We start from the raw sequence: 23,184 nt of genomic DNA, 5'->3' as shown, positions 1-23,184 counted from the left end.
GACTCAGTAGCAAGGGAATTTGGCTCCATTTCATTTGAAGCACACAGCATTTTGCACTCAGGCTCTTTCTCCAAGCTAATAAAAATCCTGGCTCACCGGCAAATCTAGAGATGGAGCAAGACTTAAGGTCACAGTGTCAGAGACAAAACTCATCTTAGTTACTGTGAGCTGTATAAGTCCAAAATGAGAAGTGAAACTTTTTCTTTGGAGATGCAATCTGTCTCTCAGCTAAACAAACTTTAGTATCACAACCTAATTTATGTTTCTGTTTCACCTATCTCTCTGTCAACCGTCTCCTGCTTGGCATAACTTATATCAAATCATTCCTTTCCATTCAATATCCATCCCTCCTTCTTCTCCTAAATGTTCCTTATCCTCACCCCTTCTTTTACCTCACCCATCAACTCTTTCTCTTTTCTTGCTTTCACCAACTACCCCCTATCTCCCCTATCTCATGCCTATCCCCCACTCTCTGTCTGTCCCTATGTCTTCCCTTGTCTCCTCATATCTCCCTCTAGTCATATTCAAAGAGGTGAACACCTGCAACCCGGCCACCATCACTGGGACCCTTTCCCGCATCTCACTGGATGATGAGGACGATCCCAAGCTGGCAGCCCATCAGGAGGGGGGAGTGGGGGTCAACTTCAGCTCACTCCCCGGGAACATCCCCCCTCCCAACCTCATCGTGCAGGTACGGGATTGGAAAGTTATCAAAGTTAAGACTATCTAAAGCAAGATCATTTTGCTTTCAGGGCATACTTGTAAAACTGAAACATTCTTTTGTTTGTTTGTTTGTTTGACAAGGTTCCAACGCTTGGTGGCCTCAATGAACTGAGCGAGACGCCCCTAAAGAAAGAGGTGAACGTGGATCAGCAGAGACAGCAGGGGCAGCAACGCAGCGGCGCCCCAATCTACCTGTGCACCGAGAGTGGCCTGGGCTGGGCTCGACCGCCCCCTTCCTCCAACACCTCCCAGGATGGAAGTGCCGGAAGCGGGGGGAGTGGTGGAGGAGGAGGCGGAAGCGGAGGAGGCGGGGAGGGGGACTACATGGTCTTACCTCGTAGGACGGTCAGTCTCAAACCTCCAGCACCCTCCTCCCAAGGAGGAGGCCTGGGACTGGGGGGCGAGGACAAACCTCTCAACATCGCAGTGGAGGATCCTCCCTTCCCCCCGCCTCCCTCACCCCTGACCCTCCACCCAGCCGAGAGTGAGGCGTACCCGGCGGATTTTGTGCCGTCGAGTGTGGGCGACATGAACATCGCCATGAACCTCAACCGCTCCTATGGGACGATCAAAACCATGCCCCACGGGCACGGCCACATGATGGCTCAGGGTGGTCTTGTACACTCCCACGGAGGACACATGCACTCCCACGGGCATTCACTCCAGCTGAAGCCGGGCCAGAGGCCGTCGGTCAGACAGATTCTGACCGGGGGAACCACAGTGGAGAGAACCAGGACCCTGCCACGCAACCTGGGAAGCACCAATGCCAACAGCAGCCTCTCGGCAGGATCCCTGGAGGTGGGTAAGAGGTTGAAGGATGAGGGAAGGAGGGGTGCCAAGTGGAGGTGCAGCTCTTTCACTGTGTTCTTCTTTCACTTGAGCACACACTTGATGTTCACAGCTGTGGATGTGGTAGTGGAGGTGGTGGTGGTGGTGTGGTTATATAAGTGAAGTGGTGGAATGACAAAGAGGAGAGGAAGACAGCAATGGGGAGGAAAAACATTCACTTATTCAATGTGACATTCAGTGTATGCAAGGATTTTAAACACTGTCTAATAATGTGTAAATCATTTGAAAAATGCAAATACACCATTTGCATCTAATGTACCATCACTTAGTTAAAAAAAACTATTGGGGAAAAAAACGTATTTGCATTGGGAGACACTATTTTAAACAGATATTAAATTTTTACCTTGAGAAAAATAAGATGTAAGATTCCACACTGCACTAAATGATTTGTTATGATGAATATTTACAGCTACACAAGAATATGGTGAGAGGAGACGTCAGCTTGCATAGCTAATGCCTCTATAATTACATACATTACACAGTGTGGCCTTCAAACAATTCAAGCAATGTCTAATACATATTGTCTTTGATATACAGTAACAAAATGTCCAACACACTGCGATAATAGCACAGTTGTGTGCCTCAGAACAAGTCTGCTATGACAACTGCTGTTATTTTCTGCCGAGTAGTGTTAATTGCTGCTGACTGAGACAATGAGCGTTGAAATGAGTTATTCTCCTAATGACAGACAGCTTCTTCTTGGTTTACTGTGTGTATGTGTATTATGTGTGTAATGTGTGTGATACCCCCTCCTAACCGCACAAGGTGGCACAGCAGATGGACTGAGACAGACAGGATCAGAGGAAATACCCCTGGTGAATGTCTTTCAGCCCACCTTAATTTTACACACACACAGGCATTGACATACACACAAAAACAAGCACACGGTAACGCAGACACATAAACACACACACGCAAGAACACACTTTGGATCCTCCCCCGATGGCATCTTGCTGACTTACTCAGGTTGATTAAAGAGATGGAAACGACACTTTCACCGAAAAGTGCAGATGCTTCATTTAGGGCTGAGGACGTTAAGGACGAGTCATTAAAACTCATAAAAAATCAGAAGAGCTACGAGTGCACTCATGAATACCAAAAAAAAAGGAGAATCTGCAGAGAAACCTGCGGGATGTAATTTACTGCTATAATTTCACCCTGTTTGAATATGCTTGATTTGGAGATGGATATCAGAGCGTGCCTCTCAAGATTAAATCACAGCAGTTTTTTACTCCCCCAATTCAAACACGGTGACGCATAATGGAGGGATCACGCAAATGTACTCACAGTGTTCATTTCACTGTTGATTTTTAGTTAGCGGCTTGTAAATTTAAACTCAAGGCGTCAGAAAGGTTCACAGGGCGTATTATTCTATCATCGCACTCTGGACATAAGTGGAAGAAGTATCGGAATATAAATCAGTATCTCCTCACAACAGCTTGTTGGCTATAGAGGTCAAGTTATCATATGAGTCACTGCACTGAGTACATTTAGACTTAAAACTATTGTGTGACTGTGGTTGCTACAGGATCATCATGCCATCATAACAGCAAATCACAGGAGGATCCCTCATGAATTTTGTATGTGTGAGTTAATGACTGCTCTATGTGTGTCCCCACCAAAACATGCGATATACTGTACATGTATATGCATGTTGCATGTCAACCATATTTCAAAGCAAACTCAATCATGGAATATCTGTGTTTAAGGTAAGGATTTCTCCTCAGGAGGGCGGTAATTGCATTGTGTTTTGTGAGCCATGAAGTGAACGGGACATCTCCGAGAGAAACTTTACCTCTCTATCTGTTTGCATTTCTTTACCTTTTAAAGCCTTGGCTGCCACAGCATCAGATCAGCAACTCTGCCCTTTCAAAGAATGAATACAGCTTTTAACTAACTGTAGAGAGCAGCTCCTCTCACTGCCAAATGCAAATCTGGCAGACAGCAAGACCCAAATAGGAAGTCAGAGATGGAATGTAATGCAATGCAATGTCAGGGCCAGATGAGTTGGAAATGTCTGCAGCTGTTAAATTGGCGGCTTGTGTGCCACTCGCTGTAGCTGCGGAGGCACTTAAGAGGAGAGTGGTGGGGCCCAAACAAGATTAGAGGATGGAGAACCATTCCTCATATGTTTGTTACAGCACTTTTAATCGGACAGTCTCCAAGAAAATCTCCAAAAATAGCAAAGGGGGATGATTTATGCTGGCGTTGTAATGATTGTATTTGAGAGTATGTGAGCCGAGAAATTATTGTTTCATTCTAATTCTGGGTTATTCCACTTCACTAATCTCATTACGTTGAAATAGACTGAATAATTTGCTTTTTGCCTTGACATTTGTAAGAATATCTGTATCGTGTTGGGCAGCCAGTGCATATTAGCTTTCCTCTTGTAACTGAACAATGGCAATGAGAGATCCACAGATACACTGAGATAGAGAGGTCTTAAGTTCACTAGTGGTGGAGGGGTTGGTCATTGATGCTTTCTTCTCTCCCCCTGCCCCCCTCCTCTTCCAGAGGAAAAGAGTACGGTACTCTGAGCTGGACTTCGAGGTAAGATCTCGGACCTCCCCCCCGTCATCAGCCTGTCTCTGCTTTCTTGTGCTTCTGCCAAGACTTGAGTAACGCATAGAGGAGCAAAAAGCATTGCTAAATCCCTCCCTTCGCACTTCTGTCTCCCTTGCATTTAGAACTATGAACTGTCTCAGACTTACCTGACATAGTGTGCTGTTTCTCCAACAATGGCCTCAAACCCAACCTTAATCTTAAGAAATTAATTTATGTGGCAAGTCAAAGAAAAACGTCCCACTGACATATAATTCAATCAAACATGTCATTGTGGGGGCCTGGTTGAAGAAACAGCAAAGTAGAGTGCTTCTTGTGTCTGAATGAATTCAAGTAATCCAGTTATGGGTCAACGCGTATGTGGCCGTAGTCAATTGGCTGGTTATATCTGTTGGAACGACCTGGTCTGACACTGTGTGAGTATGTTTGTGTTAGAGTGGCCTGGGTGTCCTGTGAATCTCCAGTCTCTAGAGAGTATCCCTTGACTATAAAATACCTCCCTTTGCATTGCAGCTTTCTCTTTCTTTCTTTCTTTTTTTTTGGCGAGAATTCAGTTTCATTTCGACTGTTTGCAAAGACTGGACATTCACCTTCTGCCATGAGGATATATATATTTCACATAGAGGGTATGTGTGGTGACAAGCTACTAACAGTGACTATGGCTGACTATCTGGCAAATTTACTGGAGAGTCATTTGTGGCCGCTGCATGAATTAAACACAAGGAGACTGGCTCTACCACAACTCATCAATTGACTATTGACCTTCGAGAGAGAAGCTTGACATAGAAGAACCACTAATATAGCCAAGTGTTCACTTCCATGGTTTAATGGAAGGTAAACCCATTTTCATCCATTTATTTTTCATTGAGTTTGCCCATCCTTTTAGACTGTCAAACATTTACTTTATATACATATATATATATATATATATATATATATATATATATATATATATATATATATATATATATTATATATATGTAGTATAACTTGTATCAATATAAACATTTTGAAACTTAATTTAGAAAATAGTCTTGCAGGGAAAAACTTAAAGGAGTACTCCATTGATTTGGTCTTGCACTTAAAGCTGGGGAACTTGCAAGAGACACAATCCCTGTGTAGCAGGAGCTGAGATATCCAGACTTTTAGTTTTTAGTGTGGGTCAAAAGACAAAAAAAAATGCTTAATTTCCCATAATGCAACTCAGCAGCATCTTTCATTATGATGCGTTCCATTTTCCTCGGAAGTTGGAGCTTGGAGCTGGAAATAAGGTCACACCCCAGTTGATTGCGTTCCAGTACGACAGGCCGGACAACCAAGATGCTGTTAACAATACCAGTTCAAGCTAGGTTAACCATTGTAAGAGATACCAGTTGATAACAACGCATTATGCCGTATTTTGCGTATACAAAGCCTGTGGCAACACGTCCACAGATGGAAGTTGGATAGGAATGCTTGTACGACTGATTTGTAGAGACAGAAATAGTAGCCTTTTTAAATAGGAATTGTGCAAATTTGCAGGAAAGCCCAATCAGTCTTCTTTCAGTATTGGCAGTATAAAAACAAAATCGGGGAGTGCAGCAAAATTCCGCCTACCTACCTTTGTTCAAACAGAATGCACCTTTTTCGGGGCAATGGGGGGCGTGAGCAAGTAACAAAACGTGTAGCTCTAGCGTGTGACGTAAACAGTGATGTACTCCAAGGGAAGCCGCGGCTGGTCAGTCCTTTGGCGATTCTCTCATAAGTTGACCCGTCCTTCACCGTTCCCGTCATCTGACGGTTAATGGCCTCTTCGTTTGCGAGGGCAAGGAGGGCGTGCAATTCCTTGTCTCCCCAGTTGCTCATCTTTACAGGTTTGCGTTTCCCTCTTGCTACTAGCTGCTCATTCCTGCTATCAGCTGTTTCTTGTTTATCCACCGCCAGTGGGTCGCACGTGAGGCGTCATCAACAGCTCCTCCCACAAGTCATCAACAGTCCCTCCCATTGCGGAAGGCCGCCTCGTTCTTTTTAAACCAAAAAGGTTCCGCCAATATGACTACCCTACGAGGCGGAAAATTGGGCACCTCGGATCAACTCGCCAAACCGGCTATGTGTGTCTAAACGCTCGCAGCTTGCCGGCAAAATGGCCCAACATTCGCCGAAAATCTGGCAGTGTAAAAGGGGCTAGTATTTTACTACAACTGTTACTGTTGATGCACTGAGGTGCCATCTTGGATTTTGAGGTTGAGGTTGGTGAGGTTCGTCTGACTTTCCAAGTTTGAAATCCATCTTCAGGGGCATTCCAGTTGAAATTTCCAACTGAAAACGCAGAAATTCTGACTTCCCAGTGCAAATGGAACGCAACATTAAACCCTCTTAGATGCCACCTGCTGTCAAACAGCATATCTGATGCACACAGTCTTCCTGTTATGAATTTTGAATCCCAAGCCCAAGCTGAGATAACCGGATGACATCATCAGGGTTATTTTTTTCAAACTTTGTAAGCTCTTACAGAGCCACAGAAGACATACAACTGAGTAATACTCCTTGTAATAAGTTAAGTGAACTTTAAGTGTAAAATCACTGGACTTCTCCTGTACATTAGTGCTTTATTTTGAAGGTTACGGCAATCATCTATAGAAGGTCACAGGTTACACATGTTTCATGGGACTTAATAAAAACCATATGACTCAAACAAAGAAAACTTAAGACATAGCAGTAAAAACGCAAGGAACAAGTAGCACCTTCTTAGCTGAGCAGAGATGAGAGTGCCCACTCTGAAGTAATTGGAGCCAGTGCTAAGCGCCAGTCCTGGCCGGTGAGTGTGCGGGTGTGAGTGCTGGCATCTTGCCCCTGTGTCACTTTCAACCTCGCAAGCTGCTTTGACGATTAGCTACTGCCGAGCAGCTCCAGCACTGCCCATTAGCACAGACAGACAACAGCAGTGGCACTGACAAATGCAGTTTGCTGTCAGAGAATTAAAGATCTGGATTTTAGCTGCCTTCCAGACAGACATATTCAGAACACAGGGAAGGCAGTTTTTTGTCAAAATCCAGCCATTCTGTTAGACGTTTAATGAGTTCGACAGAATCCTGAGTTAACGGGACCGCCAGTTAGCAGGCACCAGTCTGGAACAATGGCATTTCTGTCAGTCATTTTTACCAAATTTTCACTTAAAGGACTCCTCTGCAGCACTCCCAGTTGCCAAATTCTTAAAGACTGAGGAAGTGGATGATGTATGAGCATGAGCCAGCAATCGATCGATCTGTCGGCGTCCCTTTCTAACCTTTTTTCATGGCTGGCGTCTCTGCAGTCCCTCAGCCTTCTACTCATTCCCATTCCCTTGCCTGCCCCTATATTGCCCTCCCTTCTTTTTTGTTTTTGTTTCTGTTTGGTTCATTTTTGCTGTCCCTTCCTTTCTTCCCTTCCAGAAAGTGATGCACACTCGCAAAAGACATTCTGAGCTGTACCATGAGCTCAACCACTCGTCCAAGTTCCACACCATAGACAGGTATAGCAGGGACCCAGCCATGTCCACATTCAAGGTAAGACCATTGCCCAAACGCAGGACGGGAACCCACTGTACCCATGCAACTCCACGCCCTTCCGCACTTAAACCCCACCCCTTTAACACTAAATAATTCATAGGAAATGCTGACTTGTGCGCAGATCCAAATTGCAGTAGCATGCTTCACAGAAAGTAGTCATCACTGACTACATATTATCAGCACTATAGTGTTTTTTACATTATCTTGTAAAAGCAGCTTTCAGACGATTATAGTCATAAAAATTCACAGTACAACATGAGGTACCTCTGAAAGCTGCTGTGTTCATTATAGTGTCCTTTTTTCCAGCCAAATTGCTCTCTTAGAAATGTGAACACAGTGTTTACTCTAACAAGGGAACTTGAATGTAAATTGAATAATGTATTTTCAGTCCCATTTGATTAATTCTCTGTTGTACTGATTATCACATCCGTGGAAAATCGAGCAATAACCACCCCATCAATATAAGTTTAAAGGCACATTTTACTCCTGCTTTTTTCCTGTGAATATCTTTTTACACCTGCTGTAATTGGCCTGAACTTAATTCATTCTCACTTGTGGTTGGTGCCTTATTAAATACCTGTCAAAACAGTTGTTCGAATAAGCTGTTAGCCCAGGGATAATCAATCATAGCTGGTTAATGAAATCCAAGTTCTGCAATTTAAGACCTGTGAAACTATTTCTCACTCTTACCAAATCACCTCACCATAATGCATTGCTGAAAACGCATTTGTGCCTGTACACACAAGTGCTTTGTCTATGCCTGTGTCACTCTGGTTAATGCATTTGTTTAATTGGATTCATTGTCCATGTACTGTGTTTTTTCATGTGTCTGTGTGGGTGGTTATGTGGGTGTGTGCGTCAGTGGGGTGCTTGGGTGGGCACCTGTGTGCATGAGACACAGAGGCATCTTTTGAATCATTAATACACCATTAGCAGCAGACGAAAGAGTCCCTGCTTGCTCTGCACTGACCTTCAGAGGGCCAGTTTCATTAAGATTTAAACACATGTGCACATCCCTGCACTCCCCTCATCCGCGGCGCTTGAGTGTGTAGAGCCGTGATGAGTTAGCCAACCTTGATAGGTGTACTTTTCCCTGGCATCGGCACCATGCTGGTTCACATCTAATTTACACCGCCAGTAGAGGAACAGAGACCAGCCTGACATCTCTCATATTCCCAATGCCATGTAGCCACACACATACTGTACACACACACACACACACACACGCAAACACGCTGCCATTTCCCAATGCCAAACCAGAGGCCTTTTCCTTCACTCCTCATTTGCTCAACGTCTTGATCAAGATTTTCAGAGGCGTTGGCTGACTCCCCATTCATTAATGCCAAGCAAATATTTTATGGAAGAGAAGAAAAATGGCAGGCTGCTTGGAAAGGCATGAGCCATATATTAGAAGTGTGTGGTTCTTAACAGTTGCACTGCAGAATGCTAATGTGCCTCTGAGGGAGCGCAGGTGTGCTTTGAGATTATGCCCAAACGTAAAAGAAATGAAAGCCCAGCCACAAATAATAGATAGGCTGTATTTAAGCTAATTAAGACAAATTGGAACGCATATTTCCTCTGGGTTAATGACGTCATATAAGTTATGAAATGAAAGGGCAGCATAGATATGGCTTACTCATCCAAATCCATTATGTTAAAAGTAAGTAGGCAGTTCACTTAACTATGAATAATTACACGGATAATGCTATCAGTGTCAGGCCTTTGACAAGACCCAGCTTGAGTTCAGCTCTGCTGTTGTCAACATCTCACTTTGAGAGTCACCCCCAGACACAGACATGCTGACTATACAGTAATTATGGAGATGAGAAGGGTGTGTGTGTGGGTGTGCGTGTCCGCACACTTTCATATCAGAGTGCCTACTTGTGTGGCTGCATGCCTCTGTGCGTGGTTGTATGCATGAGTGTGTCTGTGTCCTCTTGTTCCTTTTATTTTTGTTGTTTGTGTGTTTATCTGTTCTATGTTTGAGTCCAGTGTGTTGCACTGCTCATGTTTGAAGCACATAAACTGTGTTTAGGAGACAATTACTGCATGAGTAATGATCTAATTGTTTCATAATAACTTTAATAACCTCCTTTCTGTGCCATATAACAGACACTGACCGTGATTTCCACATATACTACATGAGTGCTGTGATTTAATAGCAAACATAATTGCATTTCACAAGGATATCTTCCCACGGATGGACACCCAAAGTACTGTGGAAGCTGATACTCACCCCTAACTTCGTATGGCCAATTGACTTAGTCACTTAAGGACTTGCACTATTGAGCATCTCACCTTTTAATGATGAGGGAGACAAGCAAGTTCCAGGCAAAACTAGCAGAATGAAAACCCTCTCTCCCCGTTACCTGTTTAATAATGAGTCATCTACCTCAGGCAATGATGCCTCAAAAACTCATTAACCCCCCTGACTTTTACAGGCCTCTCTCTCCTTTAAAGTGCCTAAACAGTATTTTAACCAGAATCCTAAACAACTTTTAATCCCTTCTAACCACCGTCGCCGGTGTTCGTCCATCACAGGTCCCCCCTCCCCCACCACCGAGGCACAACACAGAGCCATCACTAGTGCGCAGAGCGTCCCTCGTTTACAAAGAAAGTCAACGTAAGACACTAAACCCCACATAAACCTCGTGCAGTAGAGCCCCTCTAACTCACTCTTAAGGCCGATGAGTTGATGCGCTACATGTCACTGTATGTGTCAGAGTTTGCCACTGTATGTGCTGTATCTGTGTTTACAAGCTGTAAAAATGTACATCTCACATGGAATTGACTGTTCCCTAAACCTCTCCCCCAAGTATTTTTTGTAGTATTTTGCCACAGTATGGAGGCTAGTACTTGAAGCAGTATGAGGGTTAAGGCTAACATTAGCAGTTGGATTTGGAATATTTTACAAGCCACTGACCCAGGCCAGGACTACCTCAGATAGAGCTAAGGGCCCTGACACACCAAGACAACAGTCAGCCTTTGGTCAGTGGAGTCCACCAGGGATGACATTTTTCTGCAGGCTGACATGGAAGTGAGCATCGCACTGGTTCCCTGGTCAAAAAGCCTGTGGGATTTTTCCATTGGATTTTAGATTATTGCTGAAAATAAGCTCTGTGCCAAACAAACATTTATGACACTTACACTTTTTGTTCATCAAGATAATCTTCATAAATTAACAACATTTTCATGATTACTGAAGCTTAAATGCAATCACCAGAATTAAAAAGCTAACATTGTGCTATCAACAAACTACACTATGGTCACCACCATGACAAGACTGTAAAGCCATGTTCGGCACAGCTTGGCATGATGACGTTCTGTAGTCTCATTTAGCCACTTGTTAGCAACTGCCTTTTTTAGGACACGCAGAAGCTTCAAAGTTCATGGGTGGGTTATTTACTGACATTTTACATCAGAGAATAAAACATGAAAGTCTCTTAAGCTTTTGTTAACTACAGACCTTATTTCAGGCATCTTACCAAAAACCCATTCAAAAAACATATTGATTATGAGACAAGGGAACCAGAAGTGGTAAAATGCTAACTCATATCCAGCTTTTAGGACCGATTTCTGGCAGACTCCATGTCAGGGTGTCGGTGAGCAGCAGGCAGAGCCCGTCGGTAAATGATATCACCCTGACTGGCAGTTTAACTCAGAAGCGAAACACAAGTGAGGAAAGTAAACAAAGGCTAACAGAGAGAGGGCATGAGATCAGACTTGTTTTATTTAGTACGATTTTTTTAAGCCATTGAGCTCTTTAACAGAAACAGTTTGTAATAGTTTGTGTTATTGTTCCCAAGCACACAATAAATATGCTTTGTTCTTTCAACATCAGGTTGGGTTGTTAATGTGCTAACTGGCTAACTAGCGTCTTGAATCTGTCCGTCGTTCTTTCGGTTTCCCTTTTTGATTGACACATACAGACTACTGCCACCTGCTGTTGTGAAGAGCTATTTCCTCTCACACAGGGGCAGAACATACGTCAGCTGTTGGCTGTAGTCTTTTTGTGGTGTGTTGAGTGCACCTTTTCGGCTGAGACCCAGGGAACGTGACAGTCAGACTCTGTCAGCCACTAGTCCTTTGAAGGCTGTTTGGTGTGTCTAATGTTAGCGTTACTGTTGGTGTGTAGCCAGTGTTAGCACTTGATTAGCTAGCTAGCTAGGTACAGCTGATAAAATCTGCCACTGAGGTGAAATTTCTGACAGCAAAACTCTGAACAACGAAGAATTCTGATGCTAAATCTGCTTGACAGGCGTAGCAACAGTAACTGAAGGGGTTGGGGTCAACAGTCAATTTAAAGTATTGTACATTATACTCAGCTTAGCATTACCAGCTAAAGTACAACAAAAAGTCTATTTCAAGACTATAATTATTTGCAGTCACAGTCACGCAGTGTCAAACTATAAGCTTACTCCATGTAGCTGCTCCCGTCAGCGCTGTCTCATAGTGAAGTGACTGTATTTGATGAGCATAAATAGTAGATGGTCCCCTAGTGGTGTGGTGGTGTAACAGTTCAGTGCATCAGCAGCTTGTACCTCCCTGTGCTTCTGCATTCATATAATGAATGCTAATTCCCCTTCCTCCATCAACTCCTGTACAAATTCATATTGAGATGGATTTGTACAGTGTTCAGATGCAGGACTGGATTTATCTTCCATGATGAAACCAAAACATAAATGTTTTTTTTTTGTTGTTCTTTTTTTGTTGTTTTTGGTTGTGTTTTCGTTCCTCTAGCGCCACTGTGTGTGGCGTGACAATCCATACAGTCATTGTGCCCATTTCAGTGCCTGAATTAAACCTGAAGACCCAAACACCATAACTAAGTGATAAATCAGTTCATAAAGACAATGAGCCATCCAAACCAATTTATAATCACCTCATAAACCACGATACTCTGTCCATAAACCAGTCCATTGGCACTAAAAAGGGCCAAACATGATGCACTTTGAATGGGGGCTGATGAGAGAAATATCACAAAGGCTTATCAGGTCAGAACAGACCTGATCCATTTTACTTCTCTGGAAAGGTAGGATCTCTGTGTTGAGGAGATGAGTGGATATCAGAAAATGTCCCCCAAACACATTATTTTTTTCTACTTTCACATCTTATCCAATTTTCGGTTCAAGTACAGTGGGCTTTAAGGGGTCTTGGGCCTTACATGTACCATCACAGATAGAATTCACATACTTCAGTTTCTTGATTCCTGCTGTTCTTGTCTTTCTCTGTCTCTCCATACCACCCACTCATACTGTTATTAGCTCTATGTCACCTGGTAACTGGTAATCCCTTTTATTTACGGCACTGATAGCCAGAGGCTGTGAAGGGATGACTCAAGTGTTACGCTTAATAGATGGAAACAAGGGGGAAAGACGTGACCGGAGAGAAGCGGGAGGTAGACATTATATCATAAGACTCCCCATTAACCTCAATGTTGAAAATCACCTTGTCTGTCTTTTCTATTAGGCTGCTGAGGCTAGCGGAGCTATTCCTGTAGTCTGAAAATAAATGCACATATTGCCCTCTGTTACATATGTTGTTTTTCTGAAAAAACATATGCATGACCTTTAAAATCTACTCTGCAAAATGGCTTACTTCTAAACTATCGCTAACAAAGGTCAGCTGCAGACTGTGACACAAACATATATTTCACTTGTCAGTTTCAGACATCTGGGTGCATTTTTAATGCAGTAAGATGCATAGCGACTCTTATGCATTCTGAAACATGGCTACACGAGGCACTGAGGTCACTGCGAGCTAATGTTGATCGATTGTAGATTGTTAGCAATTATTTTCGCTTATTGACATCACGACAACAGCTACTGACCTTGACTCCAGTGTTTCGCAGGTATACAGTCGTCCGCCCCCCTCAAGAGAATGATATCTGTTGCAGTGGTAACACTTGTATTATACTCGGTTGAAGTGGATAGAAAGTGGGCTTCACATTAATGCTAATGATGAAAACAAATCCAAATCCTACTCTGTTTTAAGTGCAGTGGCTGCTCAGGCAGGGGCCATATGGCCAGCAGGGGGATGGAGTCCATTTTCATTGTGTCTCTCATAATGGAGACAGGAGACAAATGGAGTCAGCAGGGTTACTGAGAGAGAGAGCGGATGCAGTGTTTATGTAACACAGTATGTATTAGCAATGCTGTGTGCGCTAATGTTTAGATTTAGAGCAGCTTCTTGGCCTCCGTCACTGTGGAGTTAGCCCGTCGTTTTCTATCCTCTCCACAGGGTTCAGAAGGTCATAACACAAATTTGCATGTGGTGCCCAGTGATGCAGTGTTTGCCTCTCTGTGTGTGGGATGGACAGTGTGTGTGAGAGAGGACGAGAGCTTGCACTGCGTAATGGCCTGGCTGATGCATTTTTTAGCTCTCAAATGGGATATATTTCCATCCCGTCGTCTGCTGTGTTCTTGATTAAATGAAGCGTGCTCGGCTTCCCTCTCTAGATAGACAGTGAGGAGTTATGCGGAAACGCAGTGGGATGGAGAGAAAGACAAAGGAAACAAGTGTTCTACTTTGTTGTGATTTCGCTCATGCTAGATCAGAGCGGGGACAGCGAGCGAATTTTTCGATTATGAAAGATGTATTTGCAATTCAATCCAAATGGCTGTAGGCGTGAAATTCTACTCTATTAGGCTATACATGGAAATACATTCGGGTATAGTCCGAGAGAGGTACTTCCATTAGCCTGCACCATAAAAGAAAGGTGAGACCTGGGGTACTCCCTTTATGCATCCACAGTTAACATTAGTGGCTGTTATTGATATTCCAGCATGTTTTTAGGCCACTGAAGGGAATCGTAGCTGAGGTAATGTGTGTGCTTTGGGGACGTCTCGTGTAAAATGAAGATGTATAATTTTAAATGACAAAGACTCCATTTTTGTTGATTCAGTGCGGGCAATTTGCCTGTACTTGCAAACCCTGTAGGTCTTGATAGTCAATTTTCTGGCATTAAGCTAAGGGGCTTCAATTTCACATCCCAGCAATAAAGCAAGTCCTCCCCTCTTCTTCCTCTTCATATCTCATTCTCCCCTCTATTCATCCTCACGGCTTGACATTTTCTCTCTTGCCGTCTCCCTCGTTTTCCCATTTCTCCCTCTAAACTCAGCCCTCGGTGGCACGTTTGAGGCATTAATTGAATAATTAATTCCTCTCATTAGCTTGTTTTTAATTATTTCCTTGCCCCCTTCTCCGTGCCGAGTATAAACTCATCAACTGTTTTCATCCTTCCACACAAATTGCCCATGAAAACTGAGGACTGGTGGAGTGTAGCTTTAGCACACTGGCTCTATCAGTGGCTCCTAATGAGGGGACGGTTAGCCCAGGCGGAACAAGCCTAACACTGGCTTCGTGCACCAAGAGGCACAATACTAATTTAGCTCATTTAGTGTCCTTGGGCCAATTAAAGGGAGGTGAAAGGGGCCGAATCGCTAGCTGGAACTGTTTTCACTATATTGCGCTGCATTGCACAGGCCCAGACAGCAGCGAACCAGGCCTGTGTGTCTGATTGCTCGTTTGTTTGCAATGTGTTACACTAATGGAATTTATTTGCCCTACATTCTCCAGATTTGGCTCCTTTGAAGGGCCTTATTATTTGTGACACAGATTCCTTCCCAACTAAGGGGTAAATGGTCCTAAAGACTGCTATGCCCAGTTAGTCTATTTTTGTGCCCCCCTAATAAATTATGCGGGTGCTGAATAGGCAATCTGGATCATAATTTTTATGATATAATGAAATAAACACAAATAAAAACCTTGAAATAGTCCCTAGTCCCACTGACAGCTGCAACACCACAGTCATGTTCTGGTATCCACTCAGTTTGCTCTTACATTGTTTGATGTTGCTTTCATTCTCCTCGTGTATAAATGTGATTTAAGTTTGTTTCATTGAGCCTCACACTCAGTGTATGTCTTTTTTGTTTGTTTTTTTGCCTTACTGCCACATTTTATTGATTTCTGGGTTTTTTTTCTTTTTTTTGCTTGTTGTTGTTTCTTGTTGTACGTCCTTTGTTTCCTGACTGGGCCTTGTGTTGCATGCTTGTTGTCATGTCCCAGTTTGAATGTTGCCAGACAGTCAGCAGAACCATGGGCATCCAAGTCAACAAAGGTAAAGTTAACCCACTTACCCACAACCACCTGTCCGCCCCCATCATCTCCCAATGACAGCTTGCCGCATTGCTCACCCACATCCAGACACAATTTCCATTCCATGGTCCAAATGAGGGGGACTGTGAGTGGCAGAGAGTGGGCCTCATCCACCAACACTGTAGCGGAGGATTCTCTTCACAGCTTTAGATGTTTGTGCAGTAGCATATTTTTCTAGTATGTACAATCCCTACAAACTCCCCTTCACTTAGCTGTGTCATACTTGTAGCATTTTCCTCTCAGAAAGTCGCGTAGCATGCTTGAAACATCAAGTGTTGGGCGATTAAGCAAAAATATCCAATTTGGGACTGTCAAACTTTAAACCAGTGATGGACATTGTATTTCGGTTGGTGCTTATGGCCACATTAGCTCCATTTGCCCCTGCTGTGCCTGCAAAACTATAATGGCAAGTACTTAACTGTACCCCCACGATTTCTCTTTAAAAGCCACAATGGAGCACTGTAGTGAGTTGTTCAAATGGTTGACATTGTCCAGGGACAGTATCAGTGAATTCAAACCCATCATGCCAAATCCATTACAAACAATGATGGTGCACAAATGGTGCTTTAAGAGGTTAACTGTTTGATTCATGTTTGTGCTCCGAATGCTGAAAAGGCAGAAATACAAAGACACTCGCTGTAGTAATTGAAACTGACCAGGAAAAAAGTGTCAGCCATAAATTTAGCCTGTAACAGATGGCTGATAATGTCCAGCCAGTCGGGCCAACCCTGACTTCTTTGGCTTTTTTTTAGAGGCTTGTTACGTGCTGTATAAAAATTTACAAACGCTGCATATGTTTTTGGACATGACAGGGGAGAGCAAATAAAATCGAGACAATGAAATAAAAAATATGACAAGGAGAGCAGAGAGAAAGAAACAATTGTTGAATGAACTAGTTTAATTTAATTTCCACATCTGTTTTCATCAGTTACAATTTTAACAATGCATCATATTGTATAAACAGAGTATATAATTGGTATGTAAAATCTTAAAAGGGCTCTATATTATATTCAGAACATTACTATAGCTCAACAACTATTTGCTGTGTAAAGATAAGGTGGAGTAATGGCCTCCAGAACAGAGAATATAATCACACTTCCTGTGTGTGTAATCAGAGCTTCTCAGTCCTTTGTTTTGGTAGACTGTCTAGCCATGTGTTTTAGTATAGCATGCAAATCCTGTGTGTATTCCACCAGTTAGCTAATCACCACCGCTCTGCAATGCGCTCCCACAGCGTTTAGTGCTGATCAGGATGGCGACGGTGTGGAAGTTGCCATTGAACTGTGGCCATTGTTAGCACTAGCTATGCTGTTTGCACCATTAGCTGCTAGCTGCTAGCTCAGTCACTTCCATGTTAATAACTGTGTGTTGACAGTCTCTGAATCGTAGATACGCTCTGAATATCGTATAGAGCCTACTTAATCTGTAAAGTAACAATAAACTAGACCTGTGAGAGAAATATAATGTCAGAGTAAAGTTATCAGTTCTAAGTACAAGTCCCCTAATTTGTAGTACAGTACTTGTGCACTCACACTCCACCACGGATGCAGCAGACAATATGTCAACTTGAAGAATTAAACCCATTTCAAACGTTTCTATACATGTAGGCTAAGCTAGCTAATGAGCACATCACACATGGCAGTAAATCAAGACACCCCAACGGCAATACGCTGAGGCCCAGAAATGTCTTTGTGTCTTTCACTACACACACACTTATTTCGACACACTCACACAGACAGCTCTCCTTGAAAGAATGATGTGCAATTCCGTCTGCTGCTTTTTAAAGACATAAAGAAAAAATAACACCGTAAACATGAGCATGCAATTGTGTATCGGAAAAGCTTTTTTTTTTTTAACAACAACCTGGAATACTCGTAGTGGGGAAAAAAAAAAAACCTTCAGTCAATACAGCCAATATTTGCCAAGTCATTGGACCCACTGAGGGGAATCAATTTGTGCCCAGACTCAAGGCAGACTGGGATTTAGAGAGTACAGATGACGTGACCCCCCCCCCCCCCCCCCCCCCCCCACCCAAACCAAACATCTCATGACACACACACTGTTTAGAGCTGCTGGCCAGTCATCACAAGAGGACAGCTTCACCAAACACTGCAGGACCTCTCTGTGGTTTGTGTACTGGTTTTGCTGGACTCCTCCTAAGCTCACTCTCTGACCGGCCAACTAGGAGAACACCTGTTTACCGAGAACACCTGTACAACAGCCCACCCAGACAGATGCAAGACAACATAAGCGGCAGTTTGCTTGAATAATAAAAGACAGGACCATAAAAAAACTATAGATAACACTGCAGAGGTACAGCGGGGGGAGTGAAGTTTATGTGTTCAAGCCAGAGGCGGAACATACAGAGTCAGCAATGTCCACTTTATAGCCTAGCTTTAACTATTTTATGTGTTGTGTTAACACATACAGTAAAAAATCAATAATGCAGATAGTGTAGATAGCATTTCTGTGCACTAATAACCAGATTCGTTACACTCTTTCAACATTATTTAGAAAACATGAGCTCCGAAGCCTCTAGCACTGCACAGCAGATCCACTGTTACGGCTTTTAGAATCAAATTACTCTTAGGCCCACATGCCGTCCTTCCTTTTATCCCCTGTATAGTAGTTGAAGTCGCTGTTAGTTGTACGTAGCATGTAGAAGCCTTCAGTCATTCTGCCCTTGCCTTGTCAGTGTTCCCTCTGAGCTTTGGCAGGTTAGGATGTTAAAAATACTGCCTCTTCCAACACAGTTTGATTATGTGCACATAACCATGCTCGCATTGCGTGTTTGATCACTTGTTTCTGTTCATGCGTGCATGTTGTGAGCGTGTACACGTGTTGTTGTCTCGCGTGAGAGAGCTGGTGAGGGGGATTGAGATGTGGAGAGAGGGAAGGGGTAAGGTGTGAGAGCAACAACTGCCTGTTCACCTGCTGAAGGTGTGGGAACAATGCTATTGTTTCAGGGCAGAGTTGTCAGTGACTGTGATCCCCCCCTCCCTTACTCTCCCCTTCTTCTCTCTCTTTCTTTTCCTCTCCCTTCCTCTCTCTCATCACCACCCCCCTTCTTCCTTGTCTTCTCCCTCCCATTTCATCACCACAGAGGGAAAAACGATGGAGCATTTCGTCTGCCGGAGGTGAAAAGAACTCGTCGAGTGTAAGTAGTGGGGTTTCTGGCAGAGAGGGAGAGAGTGAGAAAGAGAGGGATGAGATGGGGCTTTGGGGCAAGGAGGGAATGGAGGCAAGGCAGAGATGGCGAAAGGGAATGGATAGACACGCAGTAGCAGCACAATCGCGTTAGCCTAGTCTCCCAGGGATAAAGTTGGGCTTAACTGCAGCATTACCCACACTCCTGCATTACAAAATGTTCCTTCGCCAGCATTTAGCATGCAAATTGGCTCCCAGATTATGCCTTTTGTATTCATTTTACCAACTGTCAGGCTGTGACGCAGGGAGAATGATAATCAGGCAGATATTGCCCCCTAGCGCTCTGGCGACAATCATCACACTGCAAGGGGGTGGGGAGGGTTTGCTGTGTTACTGCAGATCAATGACTTTTGTGTATGTGTGTGTGTCTGATGAGGAGATAGACAGGGACTGAGGGTACGAATATCTCAAAGTGAATTACACACGAGCACTTAATAAGAGTTGGGGTGATGAAGGGAAGGTGGGATTGTGGAAAAAGAAAACAAAATAAAAGGAGACCGCTGAGTTGCTGAGAGACAGAGTAGAAGTGCTCTCTCGAATGGATTACATCTGCACAAATAGGCACACAGAGCACTCATTTTAGGATATGTTGTACTGCGAGATATGCTCTGTGAATATTCCTCTTCTTAATGTGACAATTCAGCTCCATGTAGTCCAAAAAGCTCTGCTGCAGCTGGGTCCATCATGTCTGTGAAAAGCACCACAAGCAGTGTGTCTTGTGTTTTTTGTCTCTGTATGTTTCGCTCCACCAAGAGTCATCCAGGCCAGCGTTTCCCTCGTGTCTTTACCAGCTTGTATCTTTGAAATCATTATCTCCTTGAGATAACGAGTCTGATTTGAATAATGGCCCCTTATCTGATGCATAATGCTACCTCTAATTTCATTTTTTTTTTTTTTGCTAATCCCCAAACATGTATTTTACATGCATGGTGGGCACATTTGCAGACCACATGCAGAGATCACAGACCCCAGCCTCAAAGGTTTGATGCTTTAATCAGTCTGAAAAGTCACTGATTGGGTGAGGTGGATGATAAAGGATGACAGGTCTCATTTCTGAAAAGAAAAATAAGGTTTTGATGATAGAAAGCTAGAAAGATGAACTACAGGTATGTATGGTCCTGCGTTTTAATGCTTGTCAGGTTAAATCACTTCAAAGAAATGGCACTTAGTGGTTAGTCTTGGTGTGTGTGTTGATATTTGCAAAGGTTAGGGATCAAATTTATTTCCTGTGAGTGCATATTCCAATGTATCCATCTCCAAATCTGTCAACTTGCCAAATCTGTCCAGGGCAGTGGTTTCCAGGTACTTAGCTTAAAGGAGAATTTCATCTTATTACAACCTGCATCTTATTTTATTCTGTTGGCATCATTTCTAACTGTTACGATAACACTGCACTCACCAAATGTAATTGCTGAATTTGGGAATGATTGCTACAGTGTCCAACATGGCGAGAAACAACAGCAGTCAGATGATTAGATATTTTGGAAACAAAGATTAGTGGGATAATATAATCCACTTTATTTGGAGATAAAACCAAAAGTGGCTGCACCCAAAATGCCTCTAATAATCCATGATTGCACAGACAGCTGCTACATACCAAGGATGGGCACTGAAAGTACTTTCTTTATTCAAGTTCTCACATTAAATTATTATAGAGTACTCATGTACTTTCAAAAAAACATAAGAATGGGAATGAAATTGGCCAACACAAGAAACAAGTGCAATTTAATATTTATTGAATCATCAGGCTTCAATTATCCTCTCATTCATTTTTCCGTATAACCGCTTATCCTGTTGTTGTCACGGGGAGGCTGCAGCCTTCCCCAGCTGACACTGGGTGAGAGGCAGACACAGGGCTGACACATAGAGACAGACAACCATTCACACTCACATTCACACCTACGCCCATTTTAGAGTCACCAATTAACCTGCATGTCTTTGGACTGTGGGAGGAAGCCGGAGTCCCTGGAGTAAACCCACGCTGACATGGGGAGAGCATGCAAACTTCACACAAAAGGGCTCCCCAGAGGTTAGACGCAGCGCTGAAAGACTGTCTTCAGAGCCACTGTCCTTCCAGTCACTTCAGTGTCTGCTCAGTTAGCACAGCGTAACAGCAGCAGCAGCAGCTAACATACAACACCAAACTCACACCAAAACAGCTCAACTCTGTTGTTTAACCTGTCAATAACCACTTGATAATGTTAGCCGCTAACTGCTAACAGTTAGCCCTTTCACTGTGTTTGCGTGTGTGTGAGTGGAGGCGGACTCTTACCAACTGTTCCCAGCAGCAGTAGTCTCCTGGTGTCTCATGGCAAAGAGCAGTAGAAGCCAAGAGGCACCGAGCAAAGCAATACTATGCATGCAGCTCTACTATGAAATTAGATTTTTCCCATTTTAAAAGTTCAAAAATGTGTATGAAAGTCATGTTTATACGTGGGAGGATGGATGGCAATTGCTCTGTCTGTTGAACAAATATTGACATCCAAATCAAGAACTTGAGTACTCATGCCCATCCCTAGTATGTGCAGCCACAGCTGGTTATAATTTGATTGAAAGCAAACTTATTTTGGAACATGCACCCAATGAGTATGGGGACATTTATAGGGAAACTCCACCGACTGAACACATCAAACTCGGTTTACAGCTCTTGTGGAGCGGTGCTGCATTTCTGAAGCGTTTTGTGAATCCAGAAGAAACTGTGCAAAATCTGATGAAGTGCCTAAAGCGATGTCACCGCTGAAGAATACAGGTTTGAAAATGGAATAAATCGGTGTAGAGTTAAAAAGACATGAGCTTACTAGATCTCTGTAGCCTGCTCCCAGTCTCTGGTTGAGGCTTGCGACCTGAGGTTACATTAGCCGTCACTAGCATGACACATCCAAATCTCTGACTGAACTGTCACCACTTGAGTTGCAATGGATGGCCAAGGAGAAGAAAGTACACTGAGGCCCTTGGGAAGGTGCCCCACTTTGGCTGGCCCTCATGCCTTGCAGGTAGTTGGTCTGTAAATAAATGGATGTTGAAGTTTAGTTAATAATTTTGCCGTCTGTCTTTATTCTCTCTTCCAAATAAGTTTGGCTTATCTAGGCTCTCGTGTTTCTTGCCCTATCAGACAACAATTTAAGCAGTGTCATCATTGTTATTATGGTTAAAAATGGTGTTCAAGACCATCAAAATAAGACCCAGGTTGTATGAAACTTCTTCTCCACATCCACGTGGTGCCTTCACATGCAGCTTATTTGTGCTCACATGTTCCTTCTCCCTGTCCTCCTCCTCCATCAGGACAAGTCGACCCCTGAGGACCAGAGCTCCTGGGACAGCTTCAAGACCATGACCCCGGAGCTGTCCATCGTGCCTGGGGAGCAGAAGGACCGGATGGAGCTGCACAATAAAAACTGGGACTCCTCCTCCGCTAACACACCCGACTCGTCCGAGGGAGACTTCCAGACTGAAGTGTGAAGACACGCACACATTCACACACTCACTTGAATACACACGCGCTCACGCCGAGACGAACTTCTGAAACAGCTATACATAAGTACATGATTTCTCGCAAAGATCTCACACACACTGCTCCCCGTCTCCTGCAATGTGCTCTGTCGGATCCCATACTGTATTTGTTTACTGCTGCAGTGGACAGACACGGAAAGAAGACTGTTCTACTCTATATTTTCGCAAAGACTATTGAAAAGAAAGAACAGGGGCTTGACACGTCTGGGACAGAGGAAAGATTTTTAAATGAACTTAAAAAAAACTATGAAAAACTTATTTCTGAGAAAAAATGTCATGATTTTATTCTGGAGAAAAAAGAAAATCTCTTTCAATTGTTTGATGATTTGGGGGGGAAAAAAGAAAAAGAATATTTCTGCACCGTTCAGTTCTTTTTATAGCAAGCGGAAAAAAATCTCACTGAGGTTTCTCACACTGGTAGCCCCCCCCTAGGCACCCTGCTTTCATTTATTTCCTTTTCCCTTCTAATGGATGACGGAAGCATTCTATCAGTTCCCTTTTTTTAATTTAATTTTTTTTTTTTTTTTTTTTTTTTTAATTTCGTCATTTTGGATGGATCGGGGACGGGGGAAGAGCCACTCAGTGATATGTGCCATCCGCTCTGCTTTTTTCAGGTTCCAGTTCAACAATCCCATCCATCCATTCCTCT

General features: G+C 43.4%; 1 protein-coding gene across 25 annotated transcripts in view; it reads left to right on the top strand.

The window, feature by feature from the left end:
- Positions 1-22,839, top strand: part of adgrb2 (adhesion G protein-coupled receptor B2) — a 285,233-nt gene extending 262,394 nt beyond the window's left edge. For 10 of the 25 annotated variants that reach the window (XM_078175978.1, XM_078175975.1, XM_078175962.1 and 7 more), the window contains 6 exons: positions 519-691; positions 805-1,521; positions 4,087-4,122; positions 7,545-7,658; positions 18,922-18,975; positions 22,308-22,839. In XM_078175978.1, coding sequence (XP_078032104.1) covers positions 519-691; positions 805-1,521; positions 4,087-4,122; positions 7,545-7,658; positions 18,922-18,975; positions 22,308-22,484 — 1,271 coding nt within the window. In that variant the 3' untranslated portion in view covers positions 22,485-22,839. Of the gene's footprint in view, positions 1-518; positions 692-804; positions 1,522-4,086; positions 4,123-7,544; positions 7,659-15,728; positions 15,963-18,921; positions 18,976-22,307 lie in introns of those variants that run through there. The other 15 variants (XM_078175974.1, XM_078175973.1, XM_078175970.1 and 12 more) reach the window with 8 other exon arrangements.
- Positions 22,840-23,184: the final 345 nt, after the last annotated feature.

This window comes from Epinephelus lanceolatus, chromosome 16, assembly GCF_041903045.1.
Source record: "Epinephelus lanceolatus isolate andai-2023 chromosome 16, ASM4190304v1, whole genome shotgun sequence".
Taxonomy (NCBI): domain Eukaryota; kingdom Metazoa; phylum Chordata; class Actinopteri; order Perciformes; family Serranidae; genus Epinephelus; species Epinephelus lanceolatus.
This window is presented reverse-complemented; position numbering and strand designations above follow the sequence as displayed.